Here is a 15,597-nt window from a genome sequence, read left to right on the forward strand (position 1 = left end):
CGTACGAGACCACGTCCTGCCGGATTTTGGGCCACCAGAAACGACGCGATACCAGCTCTAAGGTGCCCTTCACCCCTGGGTGACCAGCCAGTACCGAATCGTGGTGTTCCTTCAACACCTTAGGCCGAAGATGCAGGGGTACAAATGATTTGTTGGCGGGAAGTCCTGGTGGTACCTCCTCTTGGGCCTCGGCAATCTCCGCCTCTACCTCAGTCGTGAGAGCCGAGACCACTACCCCTTTCTGGAGGATGGGTACCGGCTCTTCCCGAGGTTCTCCCCCCGGAAAACACCTAGACAAAGCATCCGCCTTGGTGTTTTTAGCCCCGGGACGGTACGTCACAAGAAAATTGAAACGAGTAAAAAACAATGCCCAGCGAGCCTGCCTAGGAGACAGACGCTTGGCCGACTCCAGGTAGAGCAGATTCTTATGGTCGGTGATAACTGTGACCTGGTGAGCCGCCCCCTCCAAGAAGTGTCGCCATTCCTCAAAAGCCAGTTTGATGGCCAACAACTCCCTGTTGCCGATATCATAATTCCGTTCGGCCGGCGACAACTTCTTGGAGAAGTAGGCGCATGGATGCATCTCGCTCAAGGACGAGCCTTGAGACAGTACTGCCCCCACTCCCATCTCCGACGCATCAACCTCCACCACAAAAGGTTTAGACACGTCTGGTTGCACCAGAATGGGGGCTGAAGCAAAACTATTCTTCAGACGCTCAAATGCACGTATAGCCACCTCAGGCCAGTTCGCCAGATCGGCACCCTTTTTTGTCATGTCCGTGAGCGGTTTGGCGACAGTCGAAAAGTGTTTTATAAATTTCCTATAATAATTCGCAAACCCAAGGAACCGCTGGAGTGCTTTCAGACTCTCCGGCCTCTCCCATTGCAACACCGCTTGCACCTTAGCGGTGTCCATTTTAAAACCAGCTGCGGACACAATATATCCCAAAAAGGGCAACTCCTGGACAAAAAATAAACATTTTTCCAGCTTAGCATAGAGCTGGTTCTCCCGGAGCAACTGTAACACCTGCCTAACATGCTGCAAATGAGTGTCCCGATCGCTAGAATAAATGAGGATATCATCCAGGTATACAATCACAAATCTCCCCAGGACATGAGCAAAGACATCATTAATAAAATGTTGGAAAACGGCAGGCGCGGTGGTCAACCCAAACGGCATAACCAGACTCTCAAAATGACCCTCAGGAGTGTTAAACGCCGTCTTCCACTCATCCCCCTGACGGACCCTTATGAGGTTATACGCCCCCCTGAGGTCCAGCTTGGAAAACCATTTTGCCCCCGCTACCTGGTTGAACAAATCCGGGATCAACGGCATTGGGTAGGGATCACGGATAGTAATCTGGTTTAACTCTCGGAAATCCAGACACGGGCGTAACCCCCCATCTTTCTTCTTAATGAAGAAAAACCCCGCGGCTACAGGCGAGGACGAAGGCCGGATGTGACCTTTGCTCAGACTCTCCGCGATGTAGTCTTTCAGAGCTTGTCTCTCAGGACCAGAAATATTAAACATCCTGGCCTTAGGTAATTTGGCCCCGGGTTTTAACCTAATAGCACAGTCATAGGCTCTATGTGGAGGCAGTTCTGAGCAACCCTTCTCAGAGAAAACATCCGCGAAATCCTGCAAAGCCTCCGGCAGGCTGGGCGTCACGGCGGACACACATGTGGCCAAGCAATTGTCTTGGCAGAAACCACTCCATTGTACTATGTCCTGAGTTTTCCAATCAATTACCGGGTTGTGCCTGGACAGCCATGGAAAACCCAGGACCATTTGTGCTGGGAGATTACGGAGGACCCTACATGTAACCGACTCAGAATGTAGGACCCCAATGTGGAGTTTCACCTCTGCCACAAACTCAGTAATCTCCCCTTGAGGGAGGGGAACAGCATTAATGGTCACCACCTGTATGGGGTGAGGAAGTTTTTCAATCTTAAACCCGGCGGTGTGTGCAAACTCCTCATCTATGAGATTGGTGGCGGAACCGCTATCCACAAACACTGATATAGGTAGCTCTCTGCCGGCGACAATAACCTTGGCAGGGAGCATACATTGAGATACCATCATGGAGGATATGCATACGCTCAGTTGGGTCTCCTCCATACCCTCTGAGCTTAACAGTTTTCCGCCGGTGTGACCCTCTTAGGTAGTACCGGGCAAACGTTAACATAATGACCTCCTTTACCACAGTAGAAACATGCTCCGGACTTCCGGACTCCCGGAGCACGAGGCTGAACCTGTGCCACGCCAGCAATCAGCATAGGTTCAGGGGACTCATCTACTTCAACCACACCTGCACCTCTGTTTTCCCCCAGAGGTAGCGTCTCCTGTGCCCCCTGACGAAAACGGCGATCAATACGTATCACCAAACTCATGGCAGACTCCAATGATGCCGGAGTCTCATACATCAGGAGGGCTTGTTTCACCCTCCCTGATACCCCATGAATAAACTGGCTCCGCAGTGCTGGGTCATTCCACTGTGTGTCTACAGCCCAGCGGCGAAATTCCGAACAATAGTCTTCTGCCAAGCGCTCCCCCTGGCGGAGGGCGCGGATTTTAGATTCCGCTAGAGCCAGTCGGTCAGGGTCATCGTAAATGAGCCCGAGGGCAGAAAAAACATTATCGACCGAATGAAATGTAGCAGAGTCAGGTGGTAAGGAAAATGCCCATGCTTGGGGGTCACCACTCAGTAATGACAACACCAGCCCTACTCGCTGGGCCTCATTACCTGAGGATATTGGCCGCATGCGGAAGTATAATTTGCAGGCCTCCCGAAATACGACAAATTTGCTGCGATCGCCTGAAAATCGTTCTGGCAGCGGAAACTTCGGCTCTGCACCGATACCTGCAGATGCCGTTTGCACCTTTGCTACTACCAGGCCCTGCTGCTGAACTGCCCCATTCAACTCGGAGACCTGTATGGACAGCGCCGCCAACTGGCGGGTTATGGAATCTAATGGATCCATGGACTCCTGAAAAAATGTGGGCCGATTATAATGTCACGGGGGCTTAGTTCAACTAAGGCTGAAATACCCGGGGCCCCTGTGGTGTCCCTTTACTAGGGGAAACCCTGTCTGACCCTCAACCCAGGGTTTTTGCTGAAGGTGCAAATGCCTGAGCCTCCGACCTTTCCTTATCTCCTGCTCAGCCCTGCACTTAACCCTCCACCCAGTGAGAAGTCACCACCAAAGCTCCCACACAAATAATGACAGACAGGGAGAACTTAAACTGCACTGCGCCGCACACACACGGGAATAAACAGTAATGTGAACAGGGCACAACTAAACACAAATATGGGAAGGAGAAAGGATAACGACGGATCATACGACACCAGATATGAATCTCTCTCTCTTGAACACCTCCACTCCAGACCGGAACCACTTGGTATGAAACACAAGCTATAATCGGCGACGCCCATAGGCCAGCATGACTATTTAAAGACCGTGGGCGTGACTAACCATCCAACCTGGTCTCCAGCAGGATTAACCCCCGAGAGCCTGAAGATCAGGCCGGCGCCACTGAGGCTATAGTGGCTGGAGGTGGAACTACCTCTGCCTGCCGGATGCTGTGGTGTGAACAGCGTCCGACATGACAGATAGACACAGAAAGGCGAGTCGCATTTAACATTTTACAGCTTTGGCGGCCATATTCTTTGACGTCACATTTGGACCCTTTGTGGTAACCCTATCTTTGTAAACTTTCAGTATGTTTTTCCCTACATGTAATACTACAAAAAAAAACAATAAAACCCTTTCTTGGAACTTGTTCAGGGTGAAAGATTTTTTTTTCGTATTTTGACTGGACTAGTAGCAGCTATCGATGTGTATAGAGATCCAATAACTGCTATTGTGAAGGCACCGGCGGCAACATCTTGCTGGAGAAGAAAAAAAAACTTACTTCCTCCTCCAAGATGGCGCCGTCCACGCCTGTGCAGTAGCAGTTCTCGGCGATCTCCAGCGTTTTTTTTATTGCAGTGCAGGAGTGTGTTTTCTAATCTAAGTTCCATCATCGTAGTCTTTTGCTTTAGCTCTGCCATCATCACCTTTTTTTGGTGCTGCTTCGGTGACTGTAACTTCGGACTGACCAGAAGTCAGAGGTAACCATCAGAATTTCTCAGTGTAAGTCTAAGACAAATATAACAAGGCTCTCATAGACTTATATTGAAACGTGACCTCCAGCACACTCCAGCAAACACTAGAGTGAGCCGGCAAGTCACAACCTGCTGAATACTGACCACAGCAGTGCCAATAGAAAGTGAAGATGGCAGCTGGTTATTAATAATAATAATAATAGTAATAATAATTTGTATTTCTATAGCGCCAACATATTCCACAACACTTTACATTACAGAGGGGACTTGTACAGACAATAAAAGACCTTACAGAATAACAATAATCACATAAATCAACAGATACCATGAGGAATGAGGGTCCTGCTCACACGCTTACAATCTATGAGGAAATAGGGACGTCACAAAAGGTTAATGGTAAAAAGCTCTTGTATTGTATGGTCCAGCCATCAATATACTAAATAGGGTGTTCATAGAACGCTGCAGGAACCGTTCACCAGCCAGTATGTGTATAAGTACAGAGGGCTATTAAGTGCCATTAAGTGCATGGAGGTCATGTGAAGAGTTCCTACAAGGGTCCTGACTTCGAAGAAATTTTCATATGGTCAAAACAGGGATAACTAGATAACTAAGGTGAGACGACAAACCAGTCTAAAGAAATGCAGTTTTAGGGCACACTTGAAACTGTGGGTACTGGAAATTAATTGAATTGTCCTGGGTAATGCATTCCAGAGAATTGGCACAGCTCGCGAGAAGTCTTGGAGATGGGAATGGGAGGTTCAGATTATTGAGGATGTTAGTCTTAGATCATTAGCAGAATGGAGGCCAAGGGTAGGGTGGTAGGCTGAGACGAGGAAAAAAATGTAGGGTGGTGCTGAACCATGGAGTGTTTAGAAAGTGAGAAGTTTATATTGGACTCTGAAGAAGATGGGCAACCAGTGCAATGACAGAAACAGGGTGGAGGAATCAGTGTAGCAGTTGGACAGGAGTATGATCCTGGCTGCTGCACTCAGTATGGATTGCGGAGGGGGGAGTTTAGTAAGAGGGAGAGCAATTAATAGAGAGTTGCAATAGTCCAGATGACAATGAATAAAAGCAACAGTAAGAGTTTTTGAAAAGTCAAAGCTAAGGAAAGACTAAGTGCAGGAACTTTAGATTAGAAGCACCATTCCAGCGCTGCTTTATAATGGCAGCGGGGCTTATAAAATATCCATGTTAATATCAGATGAGAAAAATTTCAAAATGGATTATTCAGCCATTCTGATATGAATTTTCAAAGTAAGGGCACAAGCCACATCAGGACTAAGGCATCTATGTAATAGTGTTTGTGTTGTAAAGTAATCTTGTAATGCATCCTCTTTAGTCTTTAACACTTTGGAAATGCAGAATTATTTGGACAATCAGTGGGATTTCTTCTGTTAGTTTGTAGTTTGAAGTATTCTGACTTTTCTCTTTATTAGTTATAGGACTGTCCTGAGACCCATATATAAAATGTCATATCGCACAGCCACAACATTGGAGTGGAGATGCTGCCCAGGTTTCACAGGAAGTAACTGTGAGGAGGGTAAGTGAATGGACATAAAAATAAAAGAAATAATGCACTTTTAGTATAATATATGGATTGTTACACACATTTGATTATTTATTTGACATACAGTAAGTCTAAAATATTTATTTCATCCTGCTAAGTTTATATGGCATTTTTATTTTATTTTTTTCGTGTTGTGTAAACGTAAAAGAAGTCTTTGAGTGCCTGTTCTTCAAGTGATTAATAGAAAGGGTTGAGATTTTTCACTAGTAGACTATAAAATGATCCTGAATATTTTATAAAAGTGGCAGAGAGATGAAACAATATTGGTGTTTGTGTTAAAAGAAAAAAAAAAACTCCAATGGAATGTCTTTGGATTGACTAATGTTTAAAGTTTCCATTGTTATGGTTTCCAATTCAGAAACTCTATAGATACAGATAGATGATAGCACTATAATAGAACTTCTACCTCTGGGCAAAAAAAGGAAAATTAATCTTTTGCCCATATTTGTATAATTTTCCTGATTGGGGATTACTGTACGTTATCTCCTATCAATAGTACAGGGGAAAACATATTGATTACTATGTGTCTCACTGTGGGGTCCCCCTCCAAATTTGAAAATGGGGCATGGCACCACCTCTCCATTTATTCTCTATAGGACTGGTGGAGGTAGCCGTGTACAGCATTACACAATGATGGGAGTTGTAGCTTCAGGTCAGTTTGTGAAAAAATAGAACATTGCATGAAATCAGCTTGCTGTGCATTAAGTCCCGCAGATTGATGTTAGATCGTACTTTCCAAGATTAATTGGCTATTATGCAACAAATCAGCATGAAATTGTTTTCTTAATGGTTTCTTTAAAGAAAGACATACCATAATGGTAGGAGAATTTGTATTCGACCAAGTATCGAGCTTCTCGTGTAAGGGGAGATGCTAGTTCTGCATGACTATTATGAGATCTTCAAGAATAAGCAAAGAAATATTAATTTATGCATTTGTAGAAATGATTTAACATGCTCAGAATCTGTTGTCTCGAGCTACCAAAGTTACCATACAATTCGCAGTCGTGAAAATAAGTTCAGTATTAGCATTTTCATTTTATGTAGAAAAAACATGGTAAAACGAGTGGAATTGTATATATCAGGTAATGGCTCTGTTTGCACTTGGCATGTGGAGAACAGTTGTTTCAGGCTATCCGAGAAATACTTTCCATGACTGCCATTATTTTTATGTCACTGAAACATGCTGAAATGACTTAGAAGATAATTACATGACTGTATAGGACCCCACCGAGCTGGCAATGACTTTTTCTTGGAGATAATGTAGGATAAAATGCCCATTCTGTTTCTTATTTCACGGTTTAAGGGAAAATTGTAAATGCAAACATTCTGGAAGAACAAGTTGAACACCTGCAAGTTTATATGTAAAAAACAGATTTTACATGTTTCACAGGCATTTTATTTAACCTGGACAAACTCGACAAAAGAACAGTGACTTTTTACGATCTGTCTGTCAAAACCCAACCGCTGGCAACTAATAGTTTCCTTATTTTAGGTGGAAAGGTGGTCATTAGAGATGGGAGAATAGGTTTGCAGGAATCCAGTCCACTGTCAGGTCAGTGATCTGTGACCACTGAATCTCTTGACCTCCCGGCATCCCCAGCTCTTCTTTTGATTCGATAGGCTGGTGTGATGTCATGTGTGCATCACTCCGCAATGGTGGACCATAGTCCAACAAATCGATTCTCCCATTTCTAGTGTTCACGCATGCATAGACATGGAGTAATGAGACATCGCTAGGATTTAGTGCTGGGTCCCTTTCAAAGTGTTTCCTGCACAGTTGTGCTCTTGGGTCACTACATATGCAGTGAACTGTGTCATGGCTCCATCACTCCTCTGCAGTGTGTAATTATTGACTACACTTTAAAGTAAACTGTGGTTAACCGTAGCCGTACGTATGAAAAATAAACATACGGGTAACGGTTGACATATGAATGTGAAAAACGGATGTATGGAACAACATACGTTAAAAAAAATCATAAGATGAACAGATAGAACGCTATGCGATTAAAAATCGCACGATGTTTTTTAATCTATATGGTATTTTCTATGTCTGTGTTTCACATCCACATGTGAAAATAATGATAAAATGCCAATTCTGTTTCTTATGTCAATTTTTCAATGCTTCTATCATAAACAGATGCCAGCGGCAGCTGCATTTTTTTTATGAACTCATTGAGTTCTGCAGATATGGGTGAAAAACAGAATATGCTACAGCATGTATTTTTTTTCCACACGGACTCTGTCTATGTAGAAAATTATTACTCATCGCTCACTTACATTGGTCCATATGTTTACCATATGCATATGCAGTCATTTGAACCTGGCCTTAAAGTCAGTAGAAGTAAAACTTGACAACTTTTATCTCAGTTTTACTACTTTTTATTTAAGACTGTTTCCTAGAATCCATCATCAAGCATCAATTGATAGATCTGTTATCCTTATCATGCATCTTGTGTGTAATATGGGTCGTTATTCATATGCTAATAAAAATATTTTACTGTTCTGAACATAATTGCATTTGATTGAACCTGGCTGCCTCATGTATTCACTGTCTTACTTATGATAAACATTAAATTGTACCAAATACATAATAAAAATTGAAATTATAATAGGTTGAAATCTGGAGACAGTCAAGAAGAAAGATAGTGATAGGGAATAAATAACTGAAAAACTATTGAAAGATAAAAAAAAATAATGACGCACAATCTCTTACCGGTATTAATGGGTTTACCTACAAATAACATTTATTACCGATCTGTATGAGCATGAGTCAGTGTAACATGTTCTTGAAAATGATATCGGGGGTCTCCTGTCAATGGAGCGATAGCATGAATCCTTATTGATGATGAAAATGGGGACCCTATGTTAACAGAGCAATAGGGCACATGCCTGACCACTGCTCTATTCATGTGCACTACTAATAAAAAAAGCATAAAAAAGCTCACCACGTGTAGCCCAATTCAGTCCTGCGAATGGAAAGGCATCTCTGCCAGTAACCCAACCAATCATGAAGAAATTAAGGAGGATCTATATTTATGGACATAAAATCTTTATTTTTATTAAGTATGTAAATCCATTGTAACATCCAATTCAATTCATGTTTAGAAACACTGATGTGTTTATGGTGCACAAGGCAGGGTGCCAGAAATGCATTGGTGTCTCTAAACATAAATTAACATATGGCTGTTACAATGGTTTTATATACTTACCAATAAAAATAAATATTTTATGTCTGTGAAGCTGGGTTCTCCTTAATTTCTTCTTCACTACTAATAAACCCATAGAAGTAGTTGACTTGGCTGTCACGCTTGAATATAGGGTCCCTTATTCTCAAGATCAGTAAGCACCTAAGGCTGGATATTCTGACTCCATAACTAAGCTGCGTGTGTGGGTGTGCTTAAGACATCATTTCTAGGCTGTGTCTATGAACTGTTACTCACACATAGATATTTCATCAGATAGCTTGACTCAACTGTAGAGGCACGTATGAAGATTCCATAAGAAGATTTATTTTCCAGCTGAATTCTTGTAGTTATGCACAAATGCAGTGAGTAAAAAATGCTTTTCTGAACCAGAGATTAAACACATGAGCTTCTAATATGGCTGACCAACAGTGAATGAGGAAGAAGAATGAAGAAGAAGGGAGGAGTTACTGAGATCAGAGCTACAGTTGGAGGGAGTTGGAGGGAGAGACAGGGAGAGAGGAAGGATAAACTTCTAAAGAGAGGCAAACTTTATTGCATAGCAGTGAAACAGCAAAATATAACATCAATACAATACTATATGATTCCCTAGTCATGGGACATGACACTTGCCATACACAATAGATGACTGTCTGCTAAATAATGCTTTAACTGGCTGATCGTTTGGCTCACAACTATCTCAGCCGACTCTCCAACACACAAGAGCACTCGTTCAGCTTCTGTGCTGTCTATGAGAAAGTCGCTGATTGACAGGTTGACTGACCTGTTATCTCTGGGAGAACAATGCAATTGGCAGTCCAAAATCTGAATTTTCTATATGCATCTCTCCCAACAATTAGTCGGCCAGAGCCCCCATACACATTACACTGTCGGCTAAACCTGTTGATATTGGCGAGTTCAGCCCATGTTAGTCTAATGTGTATGATGGCTTTAAATGACCAGTGTACTCCCACCGAATGTACGACTATCACCTTTTTTTCTTGAATAGCTGCTTTAAAGTTATCCAAACATCTCCTCCTGTTTTGTACATTCTCAGTACCAGTAGTTGGCTTTGCTGCCTATTAAATTCAGGTCTTTGTAACCTATTAATTCTTCTTTCCCAGCCTGTACGTTTTACTACATTTAGCTTATTGGATTAGACATGTAACATTTGCCCATTGTAGGTTGGAAAGAGGTTACCTTTATAAGCCTTCTTTTAAACTTTAATGACCTATAGCTTTTGGTTTTCTTTCCCGTCATCCAACCATTTTCTTTAAGTGCTACTTAGAGGTTGCCAACCCTTATGATTTTGGCAGTCATCAGACATGCTTATTGTACTGCAGCTAAAAGTCTCCGAGGTAGAGCACGACTGTAAATTCATACGTTGTGACACATCTATATATCTCAAATTGCTAATAAAAATGTAGTAAAAATGATGCTGTCTCTGCACTCTATACCTGTCTAGTAACGTCGTTTCATCAGTCAGGACCAAGCTACAACCGATAGCCTATAAAAATAAGATGTAGTGCAGAGTGTAATGAAGTATTAATTTATGTGTAAGGTGCGTATCATAATGGAGAAACAAAAAGATGCAATGAATTTTCCTGTGCTATTACTTTTATTAGGATTGTTAGGAAGAGAAAAAAAATCTGGCTTTAAATAAAATGTAGCATTCACAAACTCTCGCCAAAGCAAAGCCATTTTAGTTCATTGTTTGAATCCTCAAAGATGCAATAAATAAATGATTGATTTAGTAGTTTGCATTTTCCAGCCAACACCTAATGATACAAATGAGTGAAATATTCTTGGACAATCGTCCAAAAGAGTAACAGTATTTTAGAGACCAAAATGCTTTTTGTTAACGCCCTCACTAGATGGATAGTTATTTTTTTGTAGCTTTAGAAGGAAACTATCAGGGCGGTTTTACTCATGAAACTAGTGTTATGGCTGTATAGGTCCTATAATAACAATAAAAATGATACTTGTCTTGTAGTAATCGGATGTGCCAACGCTAGGAAATCAAGCTTTGAAGTCACAGGGAAGCTAGCTTATGAGTGCATTTGAGGCATGTCTTTACACTCTAAGGGTACCATTACACTTGATCCCGAGAACGATACGACCTAGTAAGGATTGCTGAAGCGTCGCTGTTATGAATGGGTCACCGAGGAGGATGGCAGAAACAGGCTAAGCCACCAGAAGACCAGAGAGGTTGGTAACTAAGCGGATTGCAGACCCCTGATCCTATCCGCACAACTAGCAGTAGCCGTGGAGCATTCCTACGATGCCCTAGATGCTTCATCACAGCCGGAGAACTAACTAAGCCTAAAGACAGAAAGATAAAATCTAAACTGCCCTGGAGCAGATTCCCAAAGGAATAGATAGCCCCCAAACATATATTGTCGGTGAGAGAAGATGAGACACAAACACAGGCAGAGAACAGACTGAGCAAACAGTGGGGCCCAAGCTGTCTAGACAGGACATGACAGAAGAGATACTGTCTGCAATCATGCACAAAGCCCTGAAAAAGTCCAACACTACTGATATACAAAAAACCTGAGATCACACGATCTCACTCCCGCTAGATCAGCACTCTGGCATAAACTGGCAGCAAAGCAAAATGATACTAACATAACAGGGGACTGAACAAGCTGCAACATATGAAGCAGGGCCCAGCGCTGCCTCCAGCATGGAGCACACTGAACCCTAGCAACAAAACAGAAAGCAAAAAAAAAGACACAACCAGATTAGATGCAAAGAATTAGCAAAAGAATCACTTAGCTGAACCATGCAGATCAGGCAGGGGACAAAAGAGCTCCAAATGCACACTGAGGAAATCACCAGCAACCTCCAAGAGCAGCCAGCTCAATTATATGCTCCCAGTCAGTAATCCCAAGTTTCCAATTATTGTCGTCAGGTGGGGTACTTCCATCCTCCTGGCCAGCTCCACTATTCTCAGCAACCACCAGAGGGAGCAGAGGGAGCTTTGGCTCAGAACACGAGCAAGAGAATTCACAACACGTCGCTACATGATCGCTAGTAAGCTGTCAGACAGGTAGATCTATTCAACGATGCAGCAATGATACGGCAATCCTCGATGGTCGTTGGGACCTTGTCACACAGCAGCTATCTTGACGATACAGACCTCGATATGCGTGCTTCAATGAGGTCGCTCATCGCTGTTACGGCGTCAAACACAGCGAGCATCGCTGTCCAGCGGGACACCGACGATCAAAAAATGGCCCAGGACATTCGAGCACGATCAGCGAGATTGCAGCAGGGGTCCGGTCGCCGCTGCATGTCACACGTAGCGAGATCACTGGCAAGGTCGCTCTTGCGTCACAATATCTGTGATGTTTCAGCGATCTGGTTATGTGAAATGGGGCCTTAAGTATATCAGTCGCTTTCATTACTTCTCATCCTTCCTCTTCCTAATTGATAGCAGTGACCTCTGCTTCTTTTGCCATCGACATGTCTGCATTTCTAGGTTAATTTGCATTGGGTTAAAGAGTTATTTCCATCTTCTTAGATGGGTTAAATTTCATAGTACTTGTAAAAAGCAAGTAACTTTACGGTTAATTCTCAAAATAAAATATTTTTTTATTGGCCACTGCTGCATTCTAGGAGCGAGCGGTGACAGAGCATGCTCAGTGTTTACAAGCTCTTTCCAATAGAGTTTGAAAGAGCTGCACCAAAACTGATCTGGGGTGCTGGGTAGCATAGTTCCCAATCCCGGCCAAATTGAATATCATTGCGCTTCTGAGATAGAGGTAAAGCTGCCTCATATAGCAACATTGGGAGGATACAGTTGAAGCTACCGCTGTACAAACTGCAAATCATGGAAAAATGCACATCCCCAGCAAACTAGAAATTGGGAGCCTGGGGAATGGAGTGCTCCTAAGGCTAGGTTCACATTGCGTTTTGCAGCCCATTCAACGCATAGCGTTGACGGGCTGCGTTAATGGTATAGCATAACGCGATCGCGTTATGCTATACCCACTAGGGCTGATGATTCATCAGCGCTAGTGGTGACGGAGCCTCAGACGCTGCAGTCCGCGTCCGATGCTCCATCACTGAATGACGGCACATCGCAAACGCGTGCCGCTTTACGGCATGCATAGCGATGCGCCACATAATGGGGGTCAATGGCAGCGTTAACGGACTGCCTAAACGCAATGTGACCGCGGCCTAAGGAACCAAAAGGAGTAGAACTCTTTAATACGAAATAGGAGTAATTTGTATTGGCGTTTTAGGACCTGTACAGCCATAACACTAGTTTCATTGGTAAAAATCACACCGACAGGTTCTTTTTAAGCTTAAAAATATTCGTGATGACCAGTAATAAACAATACTTTTATTATCTGTGCAACACTAATGATCGAATCACTTCATCAACTCCTTATTAAAGGGAATCTACATGGACATGTAGGTCATAGAACGTTGCATAAAATGATACCTTGATTTGTGAGATTCGATGTCTTAATCCTGAGAAATACACATTTTTCTTTATATGTAAATCAGAAGATCTATGGGTCGGACATTGATTTCTCTGATAATCTGCCTTAACAGCTTATTTTAAAAAGAAAGAGAATGTTACCAGTGTGACCTATGTCTGCTCTCCTGATCTCACATGAAAGGGGGCGATTAAACAGTTCCTAATACAAGGTATATCGTACGGTCACAATGACTGGCAGACTCCATTCATGTTACTATAATCTATATCATTTCATTATAAATTGTTCTTACATATATCGTTTATACAGTTTAATTGGTATTTAAATGATCGAAGATAATTAATCTATAATTCAAATAATGTAAAAACATTTGTATTATTTATTTTACGCACTTACAGTAAACAGTGGCATCAATTTTACAGCACTTTACAGACACTATCCCATTGGGGCTCACAATCTAAATTCCCTATCAGTATGTCTTTGGAGTGTGGGAGGAAAACATGAGAACCCGGAGGAAACCCACGCAAACACGGGAAGAACATAGAAACTCCTTACTGATGTTGTCTTTAGTGGGATTTGAGCCAAGGACCCCAGTGCTGCAAGGCTGCAGTGATAACCATTGAGCCACCGTGCTGCCCTATTTATTTTATTGAGAATACAGCACCAAATGTATCCCAAGTTAAGTCCACCATACATATTAGAAAAACGTTTTGCGAACCCTGTCAATATTGTTTAAAATTCAATTGCTTTGTTTTCAAAAGAGATGTCTGACAGCGGCTTTCTACCCTTTGCCTATTGAAAACACAAATTCTCATCCAAACCGATCATTTATGTGTATGGGGAGTTGGGATAAATAACTTCTGAGTTAGCCAACTTTAGGCTAAGATTATTCAAAATGGCGGCAGATTAGGAATGTGCTTTGCAGTCAGTATTCCATCACAACAATAACAAACTCCATTGAGTTACTATAAATATTGTATCTCATTCAATGCATGATGCTAGAGCACCTTTATAATATACGTTACATGTACACCCTGAATAACATCCATGTAAAGCTAAACCTTCTCACTTTCCCATCAAATGTTACACATCTCATAAAATGGAAAATCTAAACATTTCTTTGGATCATTATTTTTTACTGGAATTCACAAATGAAAGAATAGAATAAAATCTGCAGATCACATTCACATTTTCCAGGTGAACATTGCTCTACATTTCATCTTGCTCACTATTGTGATGTATTCCCCTTATTCCAATGGAAAAAAGGTCCAACTCCCTGTTAAATATTCTGAAAGAGTAAAACCACAGCAGAGAAAACAAAAGATTCCAGAATCAAGCCATCTTAAAGAGAACCTGACAGCGGTTACATGCTGTCAGATCAATGGACAGCATGTATCAGATGCTGGCTCCATGATCCCAGCCAGGAGGTATGTTTGACTCTGAAACCCTGACACGTTTTAGAGAAAAACATACTTTAAAACCAAGATGCATTGGAGACTTGTTAGACAGGTGGGTCCCTGTTGGCTTATCCCTGCTCGCTACCCTAGAATGATATGTCGCTCCCTGCATGCATGTAAAAGGAGAGACCTGTCATTCCAGGTGAGCAGGCGGGGAGAAGCCATCGGAGAACCACCTCACTAGTCTTGCGCCCAGCTCGGTCCCTCGTGGCTTTCCTTATATTTACCATTCTTTTGATTCCAGCCCTGGCTGTGGATACAAATCTGTGTTGTTTTTTTGTTTTTAGACATTGTGTGAAATCACTGCTAGGTTATTATTTTGGGTGGACTGGGAGACGGTAGCTTCCTGAGATGCTACTCTAAGCTATGACCAATAGGTCTCAGGTTTGCTTTATAAACTGAAGTCAGGCATGAAGTTTTTATTGCAGTTTTTTCATTCACTACCAGAGCAGAATCCACCAGGGAACAGAGATTTAAAGAAAACCTGTCATGTCAAAAAATGCTATTAACCTGCAGATATGGGGTTAATCTGCTGGTTAATGGTGTTCTAAAGCAGTGTAGCTACCATACTGAAAGCCTTGCTGCTGGGATGAAATTAACATTATTCCTCCCGGCAGCCACTGGCTTTCAGTCATAGAGGTGCAGGCTGCACAAGGGGTCTAAAGGAGGAACGTTTCTTCTTGCGGAAAGTGCCAAGACGGCATAAAGAGACCTCTAGTCCTCTTCCTCTATGAAGAGGAGAATTGCACTTGGCTGTTCAAGAAAATTTAAAACGGTGTTCCATAAAACAATATTTAATTATAAACTGTATATATATATATATGCTCATAC

At 42.4% G+C, this 15,597-nt stretch overlaps 1 protein-coding gene across 1 annotated transcript in view; it reads left to right on the forward strand.

Moving 5' to 3' along the window:
• Positions 1 to 15,597, forward strand: part of COL26A1 (collagen type XXVI alpha 1 chain) — a 799,303-nt gene that overhangs the window by 213,419 nt on the left and 570,287 nt on the right. The window contains exon 3 of the mRNA XM_073565618.1: positions 5,546 to 5,649. Coding sequence (XP_073421719.1) covers positions 5,546 to 5,649 — 104 coding nt within the window. The remainder of the gene's footprint in view (positions 1 to 5,545; positions 5,650 to 15,597) is intronic.

The sequence above is a fragment of the Dendrobates tinctorius genome, unplaced genomic scaffold (assembly GCF_039654945.1).
Source record: "Dendrobates tinctorius isolate UK_male_01 unplaced genomic scaffold, ASM3965494v1 ptg000016l, whole genome shotgun sequence".
NCBI lineage: Eukaryota > Metazoa > Chordata > Amphibia > Anura > Dendrobatidae > Dendrobates > Dendrobates tinctorius.